This window comes from Leptonotus elevatus, chromosome 1, assembly GCF_054856555.1.
Source record: "Leptonotus elevatus isolate MCC_2025b chromosome 1, RoL_Lele_1.0, whole genome shotgun sequence".
Lineage (NCBI taxonomy): Eukaryota > Metazoa > Chordata > Actinopteri > Syngnathiformes > Syngnathidae > Leptonotus > Leptonotus elevatus.
Genome location: NC_141239.1, coordinates 24070596 through 24087394, shown reverse-complemented (window position 1 = coordinate 24087394; position 16799 = coordinate 24070596). Strand labels below are relative to the sequence as shown.

At 39.7% G+C, this 16799-nt stretch overlaps 1 protein-coding gene across 1 annotated transcript; it reads right to left on the bottom strand.

The window, feature by feature from the left end:
* Window positions 1-1155: 1155 nt before the first annotated feature.
* On the bottom strand, window positions 1156-16172 carry adgre5a (adhesion G protein-coupled receptor E5a). Its single transcript, XM_086078273.1, has 19 exons — window positions 16018-16172; window positions 13136-13216; window positions 11816-11977; window positions 11603-11725; window positions 10182-10328; window positions 9234-9359; window positions 9107-9150; window positions 8928-9032; window positions 8396-8549; window positions 6433-6555; window positions 6156-6346; window positions 4860-5024; window positions 4461-4655; window positions 3750-3967; window positions 3601-3661; window positions 2623-2714; window positions 2328-2496; window positions 2149-2241; window positions 1156-1565 (listed from the first exon to the last, which is right to left on the bottom strand). The coding sequence occupies exons 1-19, from the start codon at window positions 16046-16048 to the stop codon at window positions 1524-1526; spliced, it is 2322 nt and encodes a 773-aa protein (XP_085934399.1). The 5' UTR covers window positions 16049-16172; the 3' UTR covers window positions 1156-1523.
* Window positions 16173-16799: the final 627 nt, after the last annotated feature.

The following is a 16799-nucleotide window of genomic DNA, read 5'->3' as shown; positions in this document are numbered from 1 at the left end:
ATTGACGGCTATAGATGTCAAAAATTCATTTGAACTATTTCTGTTAGTTAAATTTTTTTTCCCACTTTTGTTAACAAGAGTAAAAAAAAAAGATTGTACATTTAGACCAGATATAAAATTTGTGATTAATCATGAGCGAACTATTAAAGTCATGCGATTAATTACAATTAAAAAATTTAATCGCCTGACACCTTAATTTTAATCTTTTCTTTTTTTGAAAAAATATTATTTTTAAAACGAAAAGAAAAGATGATTAAAAATTCGGTTTTTGAAAAAAATATTATTTAAAAAAAGAAAAGATTATTAGAAACCAGGTCACCAGGCGATAATTTTTTTTATTAATTGTAATTAATCACATTACTTCAATAGTTAACTCACGATTAATCACACATTTTATATCTGTTCTAAATGTACAATAACAACTTTTTTCTAGGTTTTCATACTCTTGTTAAAAGTGGAAAAATGTTAAACAGAAATAGTTCAAATGAATTTTTGTATCTAAAGCCGTCAATGGCAGTGAATGAGTTAAGATGGCACCAAATACACTTGTCTTTGCCCCCAATTCGAGCTTTCAAAAAACATGCACTAAAATCTCAAAAATAATGACCAAGACATGTAGACAGCATGTAGGCACCAGTTTATCAGCAAAAAAAGTTGATTTAGTGTTGAGTTACCTTTTATCAACGGTGTTATATTTAAACAACTTACCTTCAAGTCTCGTGAGTGCTAATTATTTTGTGACAAGCAAATTTTTGCCCCATTGGTTGCATTTGATGAGGCAAATAATCAATATTGTGTATAGGGAATATAAAATTAGAAATAAAATAACAAACATATTTTTAAAAACTAACACATTTAACCGTTTATATTTGATTCTTTTATTTTGTATTTTTAAACCACCAGGGTAAAAAATACAAAAATAAAACAAATATCATGGATAACGTAACTGTTTTCATACCGTGTAAATAATGTAATTTATCAAAACAAACACAATCCAGAGTAGATTTCAGCACAACATGTGGAGCAGGAAAACAAAATGGACACGACACAGTGAATTGCACTACAGCATAGACAGACAAAGAAATGGTGCAAATATACGTGTTTGCTGTAATTTGGAGGAACATTCATACAGTGTGAGTTAAGTCTGACACGCTATGCATGCAGAAAAAAATAGAAATACTTTTATTTACACATTTTACATCCTCTGGGCACTCTGGGGTAGTCAGACATAGTACCTGGAGTAATTTCTCTGGTTTAAACCCAATTTTCCACATACGTACATGGGAGAAATGTGCATGTTGCGTATTATACCCTGGAATTTGAAACTAGGTCATTTGAACAGATCAATTTCTCAATGTAGGCAACAGAACACTGAATTTAAAAGACATAATAACGCTTAACATGTCAATCGCCTGGAATTCAATAGCATATTCAGAATAAGATGAGTAACCAAACTTGATCAATCAACAGACAGCCGGCCAGTGCTTGTGGAATACACACGACAGCGAAATCAGCTTGCCTCTTCAGATGCGCGACTCTCCTGTATCCTGGCTGCTCTTGGATGCCTTGGGGTGGATGACAGGAAGAAAAGAGACAAGCCAATCAGTCACGACTGGACAACTTTATTGCTCGTTCATTATCAGCAAAGGCTGGGCGACTCTGTCAGCAAGATATGAAACACTTTACCTCCATGAGATCTATCGCTCAGGAGCGTGCTTTGACATTTACAACAGACCACAGATATTTGATTCATGCAGTTTTAAAATAACTTATTCGGTTATTGTAATAATTTGTTTTTTCAGCAGTAAAAGTATACAGTAATAGGAATGCATCTGCATATTCATAGTCATCACAGTGTGAAACCTGGGCTTGTTTTGTTGAACACAAAGCTTGCTTGAAAATGCTTGAAAGTGAATAGGAAGCCAACCATTTTGGTTTGAAGCAGACCAGAATTCAATCTTTAGGGCTAGTACTCCTAAGTCCTACTGTGGGGGATTTGCTCAAATGAGACTCATTCAGAAGCAGCTACGCTAGACACTAAACTGTGAAGCTCAACCGACATGGGCAAAGCAATGTGTCAAAGTTCAATGATCACTTCATTTATAGTCACATTGAAAACGAAAACATATATTATGAATGAGTTCTTACGTGCTGTTTGCTGGAAAATGAGCTGAATTCAGAGTAGTTTTTCTTTGGCGGTGAACCGACTCTGGACAGGAGGTTCCCATACTCGTCCCTCACCTAAAATCCACAACACAAAGTTTGAAAGAAGTTCAAATTTTGCTCTTATTTGGCTTTGAGTGCATCTGAATGATATAGTGACTGACCTGCTTGGAGAACAGACAGTGCATCACAAACAGCATGAGGCCCTGGAGGCTAGCGAAGATGGTGAACAGGTAAGACATGAACATGGTGCTCTCCTCAAGTTGGAAGCAGCCAAAAATCCATGTGGTACCTAGCACGCACAGCTGGGCCACTGCAGTGATGGTGAAAGCTCTGCAGGGGGCGACAAAGGAGCGCGGAGGGAGAATTGAGGGGCGCGTGTGAAGCTTCAATCAACACATATTTTTGCACGTTGTTCAAACGTTTTTAATAACACATCATTTACACATGCTGACTTACTTTATTTTCTGTAAGGTGTTTAAGTCAGGATTTAGACTTGAGAATTTCTGAGCCAACTTCCACACCGTGATGAGAAAGAAGAAAATGTTGATCTGGAAAGCAACAATAATTAGATTTTAGACATTATGGAAATTTGTGTACAAAACATTGTTGCATAACAATTGGACTCATTTACATACCAGTGTTTTAAGTGGGCCGGAACGCACTGGTACGGAGCTCGGCACTTCTAAAAAATCTCCCTTGAGCGTTCATGTACTTCTCAACGTGCAAAATGAACGTACTGTCAGCGTCCCCGTACGATGGACAATGCATGTTTTCGGATCCGAAAAAGTTGTTCTGGTGAGCGCCGTTTATCCACGGATTTAAATATAGTATGGAAGTCCTGCGCTCATCACATCACCACGCGCACGCTTAATCCAGTCCTTGTATAGATCTGTGCTTGACGAGAAAAGAGCGCACATGCCGCTGTAAACGTGATGCTAGCTCAATGCTAGCTGACCCGAACGCGTGTGTACAACCACAGCTCTTGAGTTAAGAAAGTGAAATAAAACGCTACCACGCTGTCCTGGCTCAAAGCTTCAAAAAGACCACGGACTCTGGGGTGGATTCGCAGGCTTGATAAACCACGGATGTAAAAACAAAACAAAACTGTGCTACTCATGCTGAAGGGAGAAGTGAAGCTGGCGGCGGCCATCTTGCGTTGTCAAGCATACATTGACTTTTCTGCTGTGTATTTTTCACTTTTTTTTCTTCCTCTACAGCAAAAGTACCACCGCGTGTGGCGTACGGTTGTACCAATAAGTATAAAATAAGTGCGGCAGAAGCTCTAAATACAGATTTCATCAGTAAGAATGTGTATATAAATTTAGTTAGGGGAGTACTGACACTTATGTTTTTCCACTTAAAACACTGTTACATACTAAAAAAAACTCACACAGTAGGTTTCTCACTGTTTTAATTAATTATTGTGGTACTTACGGCAATAATGACGCAAGCTGGGCCCAAAAAACTCCAGATGAATTTCACATTTAACCAACAACTGCAAACACACATTTAACAGCGAACAATTAGTTGCAAGGTGACCCACTGATAAATTGAAAATCCTCATCATGGATTATAATACTTACTATCTCTGGGTGCCGTATCCTTTGGGGTTGACCAAAGCAGAGATGCCGACGATCAGAGCTGGGACGCCATAGCCGCCCGCCATCATATAGAGGGTCCGGAAGTTGGTGTTGAAAACGAAAATGACCATCCGGAAGAGCTGCACACCTTCCAGACACATCCAGCAGAATGCGGCCAAGAAAAAGAAATGCAGCAGGCCGGCAATCACTGCACAGGCACACTAAAGGATGGACACAGAAGCAGTATTGGTCAAATCAGTTAAGCTCATCATTCACTCAAAAAAAGAAGAAGCTGGGTCAAATATGGCCCAATTTGGGTCAAAGATGGACCAATCCACTACATGGATGTATATGATCCAACTTGCAAAAATTTGGGTCACTTTGTATAAAAAAAAAAAATTGGGTTGTTTTATACAAGCCAGCCCCAAAAATGGGCACAACCCAAAACATTTATGTATAAAAAAAAAATCTGATATTGTTTATTTATGTATACAGATTAATTTACTGCTTGATTGTTAAAAAAAATACAAATGAAAAGTACCTTGAAAAAATAACTGCATATTAAATTGCAATCGCAAAATTGATGACGAAAAACAATTGTAATAAGATTATTTTTCAAAATTATTCAGCCCTAGTCCCGTAAAGTCAATCAATGACAATACAGTGAGGCTGTACATGAAGGCAGGAACTTTTTTTTTTTTTTTTTTTACTCACCTGGTTCTCTGTACGAGAGATCCCCACTAGAAAGATGAGGGCGGCGACAAAGAGGCTGATGCACAGGTGCAAGTGTATAGTTGTCCGGGGGCTTTGGATGGAGCGGATGAGAGTGAATGTCAGGATGCAGATGAGCAGGCAAATCAGTGACAGGGACAATCCCACCCATGTCATGACCTGCAACTCGAACGTGGCCTGTCCAGAGGATGAAGAACATCTCTCAGCCTCATGCTGCTAAGCATCTTGAGAAGAGGCTGACTTTGGAATCATTCACGAATTCCCTATCCTTAATATATACAGTATGGCACTCACTACACATTCAATCACCACTACAAAATGACCAACTGTCTATCAAGGACACTAGTGGCTAGGGACACCGAACACAGCCAGAGTGTTTACCTCCACGTCGTAGAGGGCCATGAGCACGGCAAAGGTGCTCAAGTGGTTGCAGGAACACACGGTGAATTCAGAGTTGGATTCTACTGCCGTGCAGCCGCCAGCTGACCAGCTCCCATTCCCCTGGGAAGCGTTCCAGAACACACACACGTGGCGAGACCCGTTTACCTGGAAGAAAAAAAAAGTGCAGTGTATGTACACTAGGGGTGGGAATATTTGAATGTCTCATGATTCGATTCGATTATGATTTTTGGGTGTGCGATTCGATTCAGAATCGATTTTCGATTAAGAGCGATTTTTGATTCACAATGATTTGATTGACAATGATTTTTGCTTCAATTTATAGATGTTCAAGGAATCGTAACGATCTAATCCAGTCTGACTCGCTAATGCTAATTAGTGCGCTACTCGCGGCACTTTTATCATTTAAAAGAACGGCTCCACACTGCAAAAAAACGACTTTTATTGGAATAACTTGATCGTGAGTTTTCCCTTCGACTCTCTAATGTGGCTACAACTTAACAGTGTATCAGACCGCGTGGAACCACACTGCCCCTAAGTGGCCAAATTGGATACAACATGAACAGCGCACCCAATAAAGGCACACACAAATATACACATACTAAATAAGAATCCCGATTCTTATGAGGATCGATTTTTTGGGCACACCCCAAATGTACACACATAATTATGCAAGCACCTTGACCTCCTGTTTTGTGTTTAGGGATGCAAAAATGATGTCATGAAATACAGGACATTGTCACGAACATTTAGTTGCATTTTGTACAAATAAGTATTGTACTGCATTTAGTGGTAAATGCTATCTACATGTCCTAGTTATTTTGACATTTTAGTTGTAGAAAGCTTGAATTTGGCGCCAAAAACTTTGTGTTTGGTGCCATCTTGAGGTTAAACACTTGCATAACCACAATTTGGCTGTTTGTCCTCTCATTACACAAGAAGTCCAGGTGACGTAGTCGCCCTTGCCACCCACCGTACACACCTCCTTAAACGCCTTCTTAGCGAGTTGCTGCTGTCAATCACAGCCAGACCACGCCCAACCCTCTCCCCATTCGCAACCCTACGGTCGTCCAGGCAACACCCCCTTTGAGCGCCCGTTTCAAATCTTAGTGAGGGGTGGAGCAAGAGTCTGACTTCCTGTTGAGTTACCCTTAAAAAGGGATAGATCCATGATGAATGTCTATTTATTTTCAGTATAATTTCCTATAAATTAACATGAGTTTAGGCGCAAATGACACCTTTGTTGCTTCATTTATCATCTTAAGAGTTAATTGTTACCTGTGTCAGGTGGCTAAAAGTTAGGATAACTGGCTTTTCCAGGTGTCTGGTGTTGCCGTTAGTGACAGAGACGGTCACCACTTTGGAGTTGATGACGAAGCTTTCCTTGGCCTGCGGATTCATCCCACTATAGAAGCCATCAGTGAAGGATTCCATGTTTACATAGCTGAGCATTGTCACGCTTGCAAAGCCTGTAACAGTCACAACGTAAACACAACAATCTACAGGACATCTTATGAAAATGAAAGCGGTCGTTGGGTGAAGGCATGAACACCACCTGGGTACTTGGAGGGATCTCCAGAAACCGTTTCAAAGTGGATATTCAACTCAACTGGCTTAGTTGATAATGTGACGATTTCTTGAGGTGGCGTGGATCCTTTGTGGGAAAGCAGCTCCACTTCTGAAGACAAATATGGTAAATATGTCGTGGTCAAGGGGCTGTTTCATACAAATATTATTATTTGTAATCATTATAAAGCATCATTTTTATGAGATGAGAGAGGGATGGGCGATTAATTTGATCAATTATTTCAAGGACGATTAAAAAACAACAACTTTTTTGTGGCTTCTCTAGTTCAGGCTGAACGTCGCTAAAGTTATGTTGCACATTTATACAGTAGAAAAAGAGATTTATCGATTTACTGGAAACTTTTTATCCAAGGTATGCTCTTCCAAGACGCAAATGTTTTGTGGTGAAGTGTTACAACAGACCAGCCAAGATCATTTTATTGTGTTAAATATTTAAAATGTCAATTTATTCAGTGAAATGTTTACAAACTGTACATGTTTTGACAAAAGGAAGCCAAACACTTATTCTTGTCATTTGTGGGTATCAAGATTTTTTTGTTTTGGCGATTATTTCCCTGGTTGATGCAAGTTTAGGCTTGTGAAAAAGTTGTTGGTAAATTTTGTTCCAAAGCTTGTTTGGTAGCAGGAGGAATAAAGCCAAAAGAAAGAAAATTAAAACAAAAACCTAAATTTGATTGTAATAATGTCATTTTTGTTATTTTCTTTTTCTATAAGCAAATATATATATATTTTTTTTTCACAAGTATCTGATTTTTTTCATGCAGTGTGAACGGTACAATTCAATTTTTTTTCACACCAGACCTGGGCCTCTTTCGTATGTGCATATAAATAGGATATGTATGCGATGTGTCTGCACTGTGAACGCTCATCCGCAAGCATCCGATTCATACGTCATCAGAAGCCTGATATGCTCTCTGCGCGGGCGGGAGAGAGTGCTTGGGAAGGATAATACTGACAAGTTTGTGAATATATGCAAAGCATAAAGTTGACGTGTGGCGATAGTAGAAATTCCGCCCTGCAGACTGTCCATCACGAACGGCGATGACGCAACGTCATCTTCGGTAGACTTTTCAATGAAATGAGGAGGTCGAGGAGCGTCCCCTCATTTCCCCCAAATATTTCTATTTCCTCTTCCAACCTCGCTGCTCTGGCAACATGAAATGAAAAAATAAGTCCGACGGATTTCTGTTGCTGTTTGTGAACAGCACGTTCAAAACTGACGCACGAGGAAGCCGAGGATAGCAGCCAACCAGGAGCGAGCGTGAAAACAGTCCACCAACCAGGAGCGCGGGCGTTCGCACTGCCAAATTTACACAATATATACAGACAAGAATCATGAATCGAACTCCTAACACGTCCGCGAAACGAGTCCACCAGTCCACCAATCGGTAGCGTGCGTGGGCACAGCTAAATTTGTATATGACACTGATAAAAATCGCTTGCCTCAGTGGCTTGGCTGGTGGCAAAACGTGACGTCATTGTTTTGGGTGTACTCGACGTGCGCTCTTTGCGCATGCGAGTCGCATCACTGGCGCGTTGTTGTTGTCGTCGCATTTGTTTTTGTAATGTGAACGCTACATAAAAAGATTGGCTTTAACAAAAAGTCAGAATTGGGCATCACGTCCTGCAGTGTGAACGTAGCCTTAGTTGCTCCATAGATGAACCCATTTAATTTTTTACACAAAACCAGATGAAGGGGCAGACCCCGGAAGGGATAGGATTCATTGCCACTTTTTGCACTTTGCAAGCGGGACAAAGACACGCCATCCATTAGGGGGGGAAAAAAGATTGCTTTTTAACTTTATTTTTACCACTATACCTACAGACCTTAGCCCATGGGCTATACATGTCTATGCACAGATTGCACACTAACTTCTGTCGGGGGAAAGTAGTATCATAAAAAAAAAAAAAATCAAATCATACAGTATTACCTGTGTAGGCGGATGATCGGCTTACTCTGGGGGCTTTCATAAAAAGTCCCATCAGCCTCAACACACTCTCCACTAGGTTTAGAAATATGGACACCTTCCGGTTTTCATTAAGGGCGCCGGTGGACAAGAGGTTGTCAATGAGTGTCAAAAGTCTCTGTGAGAAAAAAAAATATTTTAGTTTTGTTAGGGGGGTGCACCTGGCAACTGCTATGAAACTATTTACAACTGAAATAGTGACAACATTTCTCTTCGTAATTGCTCATCAATGTAGACATTTCAGAAAAATATAACATTTTTTAGAGTAACAATTTGTTGTTATTGACATTGTCATCCATTTTGCAATCGGCTTACAAAGTTTTGTCATCTACGTTCACTTAAAGTGTCTCCATACAGCTGAACTGGTTCCTACTCCACCAAGTATATGTTAGGTTGGTGATATAGTAGCAGAGCATTGTTTGACTTATGAGTTCATTACAGATGTACAGTACAGTTTGGCATGCAACTTTAAATGCAAAGATAAGAGCAGAAATACCCAAAGCAGGTCCTGGTCATCCAAGTCTTGTGAATCCTCACCACTGGTCAGGTTCGCACACCTTCTTTTCAGCTGTGTCATCAGGTCTTGCGCAATGGGGCCATTCTAAGTAGGAATCATTTAAAGAGAACGAAATACAAGGAGAGCTTTTGAAGTCTAGTGCTTGTGCTTGGAGTTACCTCTTTCAGATCCTCTGTGTCTTTGAATGCATCGCAGTCTAATGCTGAAGCAAAATGAGTTTTAGTCAATTAAACTGTCCTGAACTCAACAAGGATGCCGGAGGAAAAAAATAAATAAAAATCCTACCTGTGCAACGAGCGGCTTTGTTTCTGTAATTGGTGAACCCTGCATGGCACGCGCAGTAAGGGCCGCCGGCTCCAACGTGGCAGGTTCCATTTCCGCAGTGGTTTGTCTCATTTATTGAACACACGGCTAAAGAAAACACAATCAGATGTCAAAATATCGTTCCTATAGAGACCCTTGCGCAAATGCGGTAGGAAATGGGGAGCTTTATTTATTTAACCCCTTCAGCGCCATAGATGGTCCCAGCGCACATGACATATTCGCATGTCTAAACTAATAAAACACATCATTTGGATGACGTCAACACCTCTCGTTCATGATCACAATTGCAAGTTGATTTGCATGATGTTCATATTAAAAATGTTGCTTATAGGTTTACAACACGCCATATTATTCTGGCGACTAAAAACATGAGATAACCCCCCCAAAAAATATTTCCATGTTGTTCTCATGCGGGAAAAGAGTCAAAATCAGCAAAAATCAATAAATTTAGTAACCAGAAGGTCAGCTGTTCGATCCCTTCTCTCCCTGTGTTGTTGTGTCCTTGGGCAAGGCACTTCACACACATTGCCTCCAGTGCCACTCACAGTGGTGTCTGAAAAGTGTGATTGTTTGGTGGTGGTCGGAGGGGCCGTAGGCGCACACTGGCAGCCGCGCTTCCGTCAGCCTGCCCCACGGCAGCTGTGGCTACTTAATTAGCTTATCGCCACCACAGTGTGAATGTGTGAGTGCATGAATAATGTATCCATTCCTCTGTGAAGCGTCTTTGAGTGTCTAGAAAAGGTACCTACCTATGCCAACAACATATAGTGGCAGGTAGAGCAACTAAATGCTCTGCCACTCGTTAGCAGAAGTTACATAATTCCTCAGTGGATCCACTTTTTGTGTACCCATCGTACGGTGTAACATTTGTCTTGATGACGCACTCCGCAGCCGAATGGCGTTGCTGACCTTCACATGGCTCTTGAGGTAATGTGAAGTTATTTCTGCCAGACTTGGTTGCAAAACCGACGTTGCAGACGCAGTAATAACTGCCAGCCATGTTGACGCACGTCGCATTAGGCCCGCAGATATTTTCCTCCAGACACTCATCCACATCTGTACAGACAAAAATCATCAATCTGTAAACAGGAAAGTCTTCCACATTAGGGCTGCGCAGATCGATCCAAGTATTGATAGACTCGATACTAAAGTGAGTATCAGTATCAGATTGATACCAGAGCGCTAGTATCGATATTTTACATTTATTTATCTATTTTGGTTTCTCAAGGGTCCCTCGTGCAATCGCTTTGTAGCACACCTGCATATGCCGGCCTGCTAATAGCAAATAATTATTTTTACAGTGAATGACATAATATTACAATGAGTCATATTATGCTTTGTTTGAGCTTCTCCAACTATTTGAGCTATGTATTAGTGTAGCAGGACATGTAAGTATAATTTATGTAATGTGTCTAGACCAGAGGAACTTCGGTGGCTTTTTGAGTGCAGAAGAGTAACAGGGACTAAGAATATGAAGACAATTACTACATTGCAAATTTCAATAAGAGCCCAGGTACGGTTTCTTTGAGGATATTATAGTATGTCTAGTTTTGTTCCGAGAGGCCCCGATACTAAATTAAAACAGTGGTATCGGCATCGGCGAGTACTAACAAGTAACATGCCGATGCCATCATTTCCAACGTTAATATAGGACTTTGGATGCAGCATCTTATGTCATTCACTGATGTGTGATTTCCTATTGGCCCTTGAATGCTCTGAACGAATTTCAGGGCAGCTTTTTAATGTCGAAAATCAGGTAAATAGGTATCTTAGTTGGCCGATTCTTCATCGGAATTGGTATCGGAGGCCAAAATACGGTATTGGAACAACACTAATTATGACATATTTAAGAACATAACAAGAAAGTATAATTTGCACCAAAAAAAACAAGTTATTTAATAGGACAAATGATTTAAAATACCATAATATTTTATGAATCTAAAAGTACTTGGTATCGGCGATATTGGCGCCAGTATTTACTTGGTATTGATTGATACCAAAAGCTCAATTATCGCACAGCTCTCTCTGATTCCACATAGAAAACTCCACCTCCAAATTAAGTGTTGCTGCCTACAGGCCATAACATTAGGCACACCTGCATATAAGAATTTCTATAATAATAATAATAATAATAATAATAATAAAGAATTTCTACACTATTGTATGTATTTTATAGCACTTGACTTCACGACTAACTTTGTAAATGCAGAATGTTAGATCCATCTTTGGATTGTGCAAGTGTACTTAATTTAATAGCAAATGCATGCAAATGACAACATTTCAAACTATGCTAAAAAAAAAAAGGGGGGGGGGTGAGAACTACATCTTACCATCGCAGTCAGAATGAACATTGGCAATGTATCCCTTATTGCAACCACAATAGAACATTGGACTGGTGTTAACACAAGGTCGCGATCCACAGATGTCTTTGTTCTCCAAACATTCATTTACATCTGCGGGAAAAAAATAGATAGTAGGTCAAAGCTAAAATGAGCCGTATAAGTAATCTGAAATTAAATTGTATCTTTGAGGAGATGATTTACCGGTACAGGCCAAAGATGATTCAACAGTAAAATTATGTGACTTTATGTTGGTCTGAAAACCCTCGTCACACATGCAGTAGAAACTGCCGAGGGTGTTGTAACAATATGCATTCTTTCCACATGGTCTGATGTTGTCGTCATCGAGGAGGCACTCGTCTTCATCTTTTGGGAAATATGAATTCATGAATGAATTATGCAACAAAAACATTAATGGGGAGTTTTATAATTTCTGCAAAATGCAGCAATGCAACAGTCAAAACATTTGATTTTGGCCACTTGTTGCCAGTGCGTCTCAATTATTTTTTGTTACGCTCCCCTCAGGAAGAAGAAAATGTTCCGCGCCCCCGACCACCAAATCTCTGCTGCAACTATAAATAGTATCATTTGTCTATTACTCTATAAAATTGTAGTTAGTCCACCTCTGCAAAGGAGCTAATACTCCTTGTGCTTTCTCTGACAGTAAGAGCGCCACTGACACCTACGGGATTGGGTGTGCAATTACACGTTATTCGAGTACAAAAAAAAAAGTTCCCTGAGGTCACACGTTCTGTAGTATTCTTATTTGACTTCCTTCCTAATTTCATTTCTCAACGTCCTTTTAGATTATATTTAAAGTTGCGTTTTCAAAGATTCAATAAATGTTTATTTTCTTAAAATTCAAGTGGCTTTCATTGTTATATTAACACACATTTCCCCGACCTGGCACAAAATACAATCCCTGAGGTCCCAGGTTAGCCCACTAAGTCCCAAGACTTGTGAAAATAAGATAAAATAAGTACGAAAAAGAGATAAAGGTTATGTAATGCTCAAGAAGGAAAATTTTGGGCGTTTTGTACTTGAGAAAAAAAGTACCAGTAGTGTTCAACATGAAGGGATGAATATGCAAATTGTGCATTAGGCTATTTTTTATTAGACAGTTTTGAGTAGTTGAGTTTTAGTGGTTGAATAAATGCAAAGTTTTTAAATAATTGAATAATGATTTTATTAATTGTGATTTTAATCCCAATTAAAAAGCAACAACATTAAAAAAAGAAAAAAAAAGATTTTTTTTTTTTGGAACTTAGTTAAAAAGAAAGAAAGAACAATGAACTGAAATAATTCATTTTAAAATGTGAGCTGAATCATGAACTAGTTCACGTAGAAAAATCACTTTCCCAACACTATTCTTGTCACTTGTTGCTAGGAAGAATTCACAAAACACAAGAAAAAAGGGTTAAAGTGTTATCGTGAGAAAATTAATTTAAAAAATCACATTTGTCTCTTGTTGCTAAGTAGACTTCATCTACGGTTGTTTTAATAAATAGAAACAAATGTTCATACCAATGCATTCGCCATCCACCAAATTAAATCCCTTGGGACAGGAGGATTCTGACACCACCAAAATGGACGGCAGGTACAGAGCTGAAAGGGAAACGGCGAGAAATTGCTGTCATCCTCCATTTCATCACCTCCTCACACACGTGTTAAAGTTGCGCCCACCCTTCATCTTCTTGTGGTTCACTCAATCAATTTGAAAGCGCAGCCACAAATATGTCAAATCTTACGTTTGACATGGATTAGTGGCGTGCCAGAGATTTGCCAAAAAGGCACATGCCCTCATTTCTCCACCGTCATTTCCTCAGATTGTTCCCATATACGCTGTGTGCACCATCACTCATTTGCAAGGCCGTGTGGGACTTCCTATGGGCGAGGAAACCACAGCTGGCACTACGGGTGCAAAAGTACATATACGCTATATATATATATATATATATATATATATGTGTATATAACGTTACATCCTCTGCTCACAGTTCACAGTGTGGTTGCCTAAAGCACAGCAGATCAACAACAAGTATTTGCAGATGGGGAGAAAGAGGCCAATTGAACCGCTTTTGACCCCATAAAATGAAGCCACACTCGCCCTCAAATAAAGAAGGCCCGTTTAAACATGTATTACAGCTTTGTGGAAACATTTGCAAATGTGGTTTAAATGTAAAAACGCCTGCTGTAACTCAAGCACTTCATTTCAACACAGTATTAAAAATATAACTCTCAGAATTCTGCCTTTACAAAGATAATAATTCTCAGTTTTGTTTAATTGAACAAAACACTTATTGTAGTTTGCAACAAATGATGGACAAAATGAAAGATTCCATTTTCCTTCGTTTCTAAGTGACATGATGTCATGATATTTTCTAGTGCTTCGTCTTGTTACTTGCTGCATCCAAAAAAATAAAAAATACATTAAATCAGGTTTGTTTGTTTTGTCCCCCGTGGGGATGCAGCCACTATCAGCCGGATTCTGCATGCGATGAGGTCATAGTATATAGATGCCCCCCCGCCACCCCCTCATAAAAAAAGCAGAACAGAGAGCCTTCTCTGTGAGTTGTGTAGATGAGATAGGGAGTTGTTGGATGGAAAGCAGAGTCACACATCCTCCCACTTCCCTTTAGTTTGTTTGATAGCTGGCGCTGTTGCCCATTAGTTGGGCTCCTTAACTACTGGGCAGCATGGTGAATAAAGTTTTGGGGGTTCCATCCTTGGCTCTGACCTTCCTGTGTGGAGTTTGTGTGGTGTCCTCCCATATTTGAGAAACATTCATAATAAGTACAACAAGCACTGTAAACGTGACCATGAGTGGGAATGGTTGTTTGTCTACATGCAGAATCCACCTCGATTGTTCGTGTCCGTGCGTTCACTGTGTTCAATTCATTGATTTGATTTGAGTGGTCGATGCATGTCGTTGTCATATTTATGAACATCCACCACACAAAGCAACATCAATTGCATTACACCACCTGCGCCGCAACTTAGACATGTTTTTAACTGGTCTAAGGTATCGTCAATTGTCAGGTGCAGCAGGGGCGTGCCCACGAAAACACCATTGGTCCCCCAAAACGTCCAGCATGGCTCAGCGAGGCCTCCCAAATTCCCAAACATGGTAAACTAGACTTTTCCCCGGCACAAAAATGAAGATGCATCAGTTTTTATGCCGAGCGCACATGTACTAGTGTACTTTGTCCTCAAAGCAATTATCAATCAAAGCTGTATGATGCATTCACATAAATCTCTGAATTCACTTCACATGGTATTTAAATTTTTATTTATTTTTTTGTCACAAAAAGTATCTATGATGGCTACACAGGTTTAAATATACCTTCTGCAATCTCGTCGAAACACACTTAATTGCAATGCCTTTCAAAGTACACTGCTGGTGATACATCATTTTTGAACCAATCGAGTGCAATTAGCTGAATTCTCAGCACACACCTGGCGATCATTCTCTTCGATGAGAACAATCTGCGTCAGGGTTTTTACTTTCTAGACCGGGAGTTGCCACCTCTGAATGCAAGTACAGCAATTTTCACAAATTTGTTTGGATGAGTTTGGTGTAGAAGACCATTTCTACAGACATCTTGTCTCATGTCATGAAAAAGAAAATTGGAAGCAGTTACAAGCGGCCTGTTAAAAACACGGACCGCTGTTCTGTATAAAAAGCACTGGCATGGAATAGAAGGATGAAGTTGTCTCCTCCATTAAGCTGCCATATGAGGTCGCAACAAAGGTGACTGCTGAATTATATTCTGTGTAGTATTTTCCTGCTTGTACTCTATATTGCTAATTTCATTTTTTTGCAAATCTTTGTGTGCTGGTGCTCGTTTGGGACTGACTGACAGACTTTGTTAGCTGTAACTTTTTCTCCATGATTCCAATCAAGATGGCTCAATGTTTTTTCTTCTCCTATCTAGCAGATGCCTGAAGGTTTTTTTGATCTGCTTTTGGAACTTTTGGAATTAGGCCCAAAAGATTTGGCCTTTACCTTGTCAGACCATAATATATTTTCTCTCATGTATTTTGTAAGATTTTGTTATGGTCTGATGTAACCAAGGTTCAAGTTTTTGTTTTCACTTCTTCCATTGGCCATGTATCCTAACACTTTTGTCCGTATAGAATTTCAAAAGATTCGGCAGGACTCATTACAAGGTAGTCAAACCAAATGATTTTGCCCAGCCACTCGCAAAAACAAAAAACAAAAACAATGATCATCAAGAAAACCACCTATTGAGTAAAAACAAGGATATTTGTCTGATTGTAGCAAATGAAAAAAGCTTTTCCTTAGAGACATGACCAATTCCATTTCAAATGTTTATAGCACTATTGCACTGAAAACAGTTGATTTTCCGTGGAAGCTTCTGTGTAAGAGATCAGTTTTGACTCACCCAGAAGCAGAAGTTTCCTCCACCCTTCCATTGTGACCAGAAAAAAAACAGTCTCAACTTCTCTTCTCTCTTCAGAATCAACTTCGGAGTTTCTGACTCTGACATAAAAGCTTGTGAGGGAGTACTTCTGTGCACATGTGTGGGTGGAGTGAGAAAGTGGGTTCTGTGAGTGTCTATGATGCATGAAGATTTTTTTTGTTTTTTTGGATTTGTACACATCAACACGTCAGCCTCTCGCTTCCCTTCTACATGGTAGTGCTGTGTTCAGGGGGGGCAGATGAGGTCATGAGCTGTTTGGACTCTGCGACCTGTCATTGTTTCATGTGGCCCAATATGATGCTTCGTCCTCCCACTGACAACGTTATTACAGAGACGCAGCTTAACTATGACGATGACATATATATGGCTTTTGCCTCTGATTGCGACAAAGCGAGACAATGTAACAATGGCGCCTTATGTTGAACTTCCCTTCTTCTATTTTCTCATTTGGATTCTCCCTGGAGTATATCTTAATCAAAATATAGACAACCAGAACACAAAAATCACACAGAAGCAGGCTTGGAGAGTAAAGGAATACATGTACTGCCGTTACGTAATCAGATTGCAAAAAAAAAATTCCATTACAGTTACAGGAATTAAAAAAAAAAATCAGATTACAGGTACATTTATTATAAATGGGGATTACTTCGAGGGATTACAATTTCTACGATGAGAAAGAGGGCGAGAGAGACAGAGAGAGCGTGCACGCCCGAGGGGTCTATCTATCAAACTGTGAGGTGTGT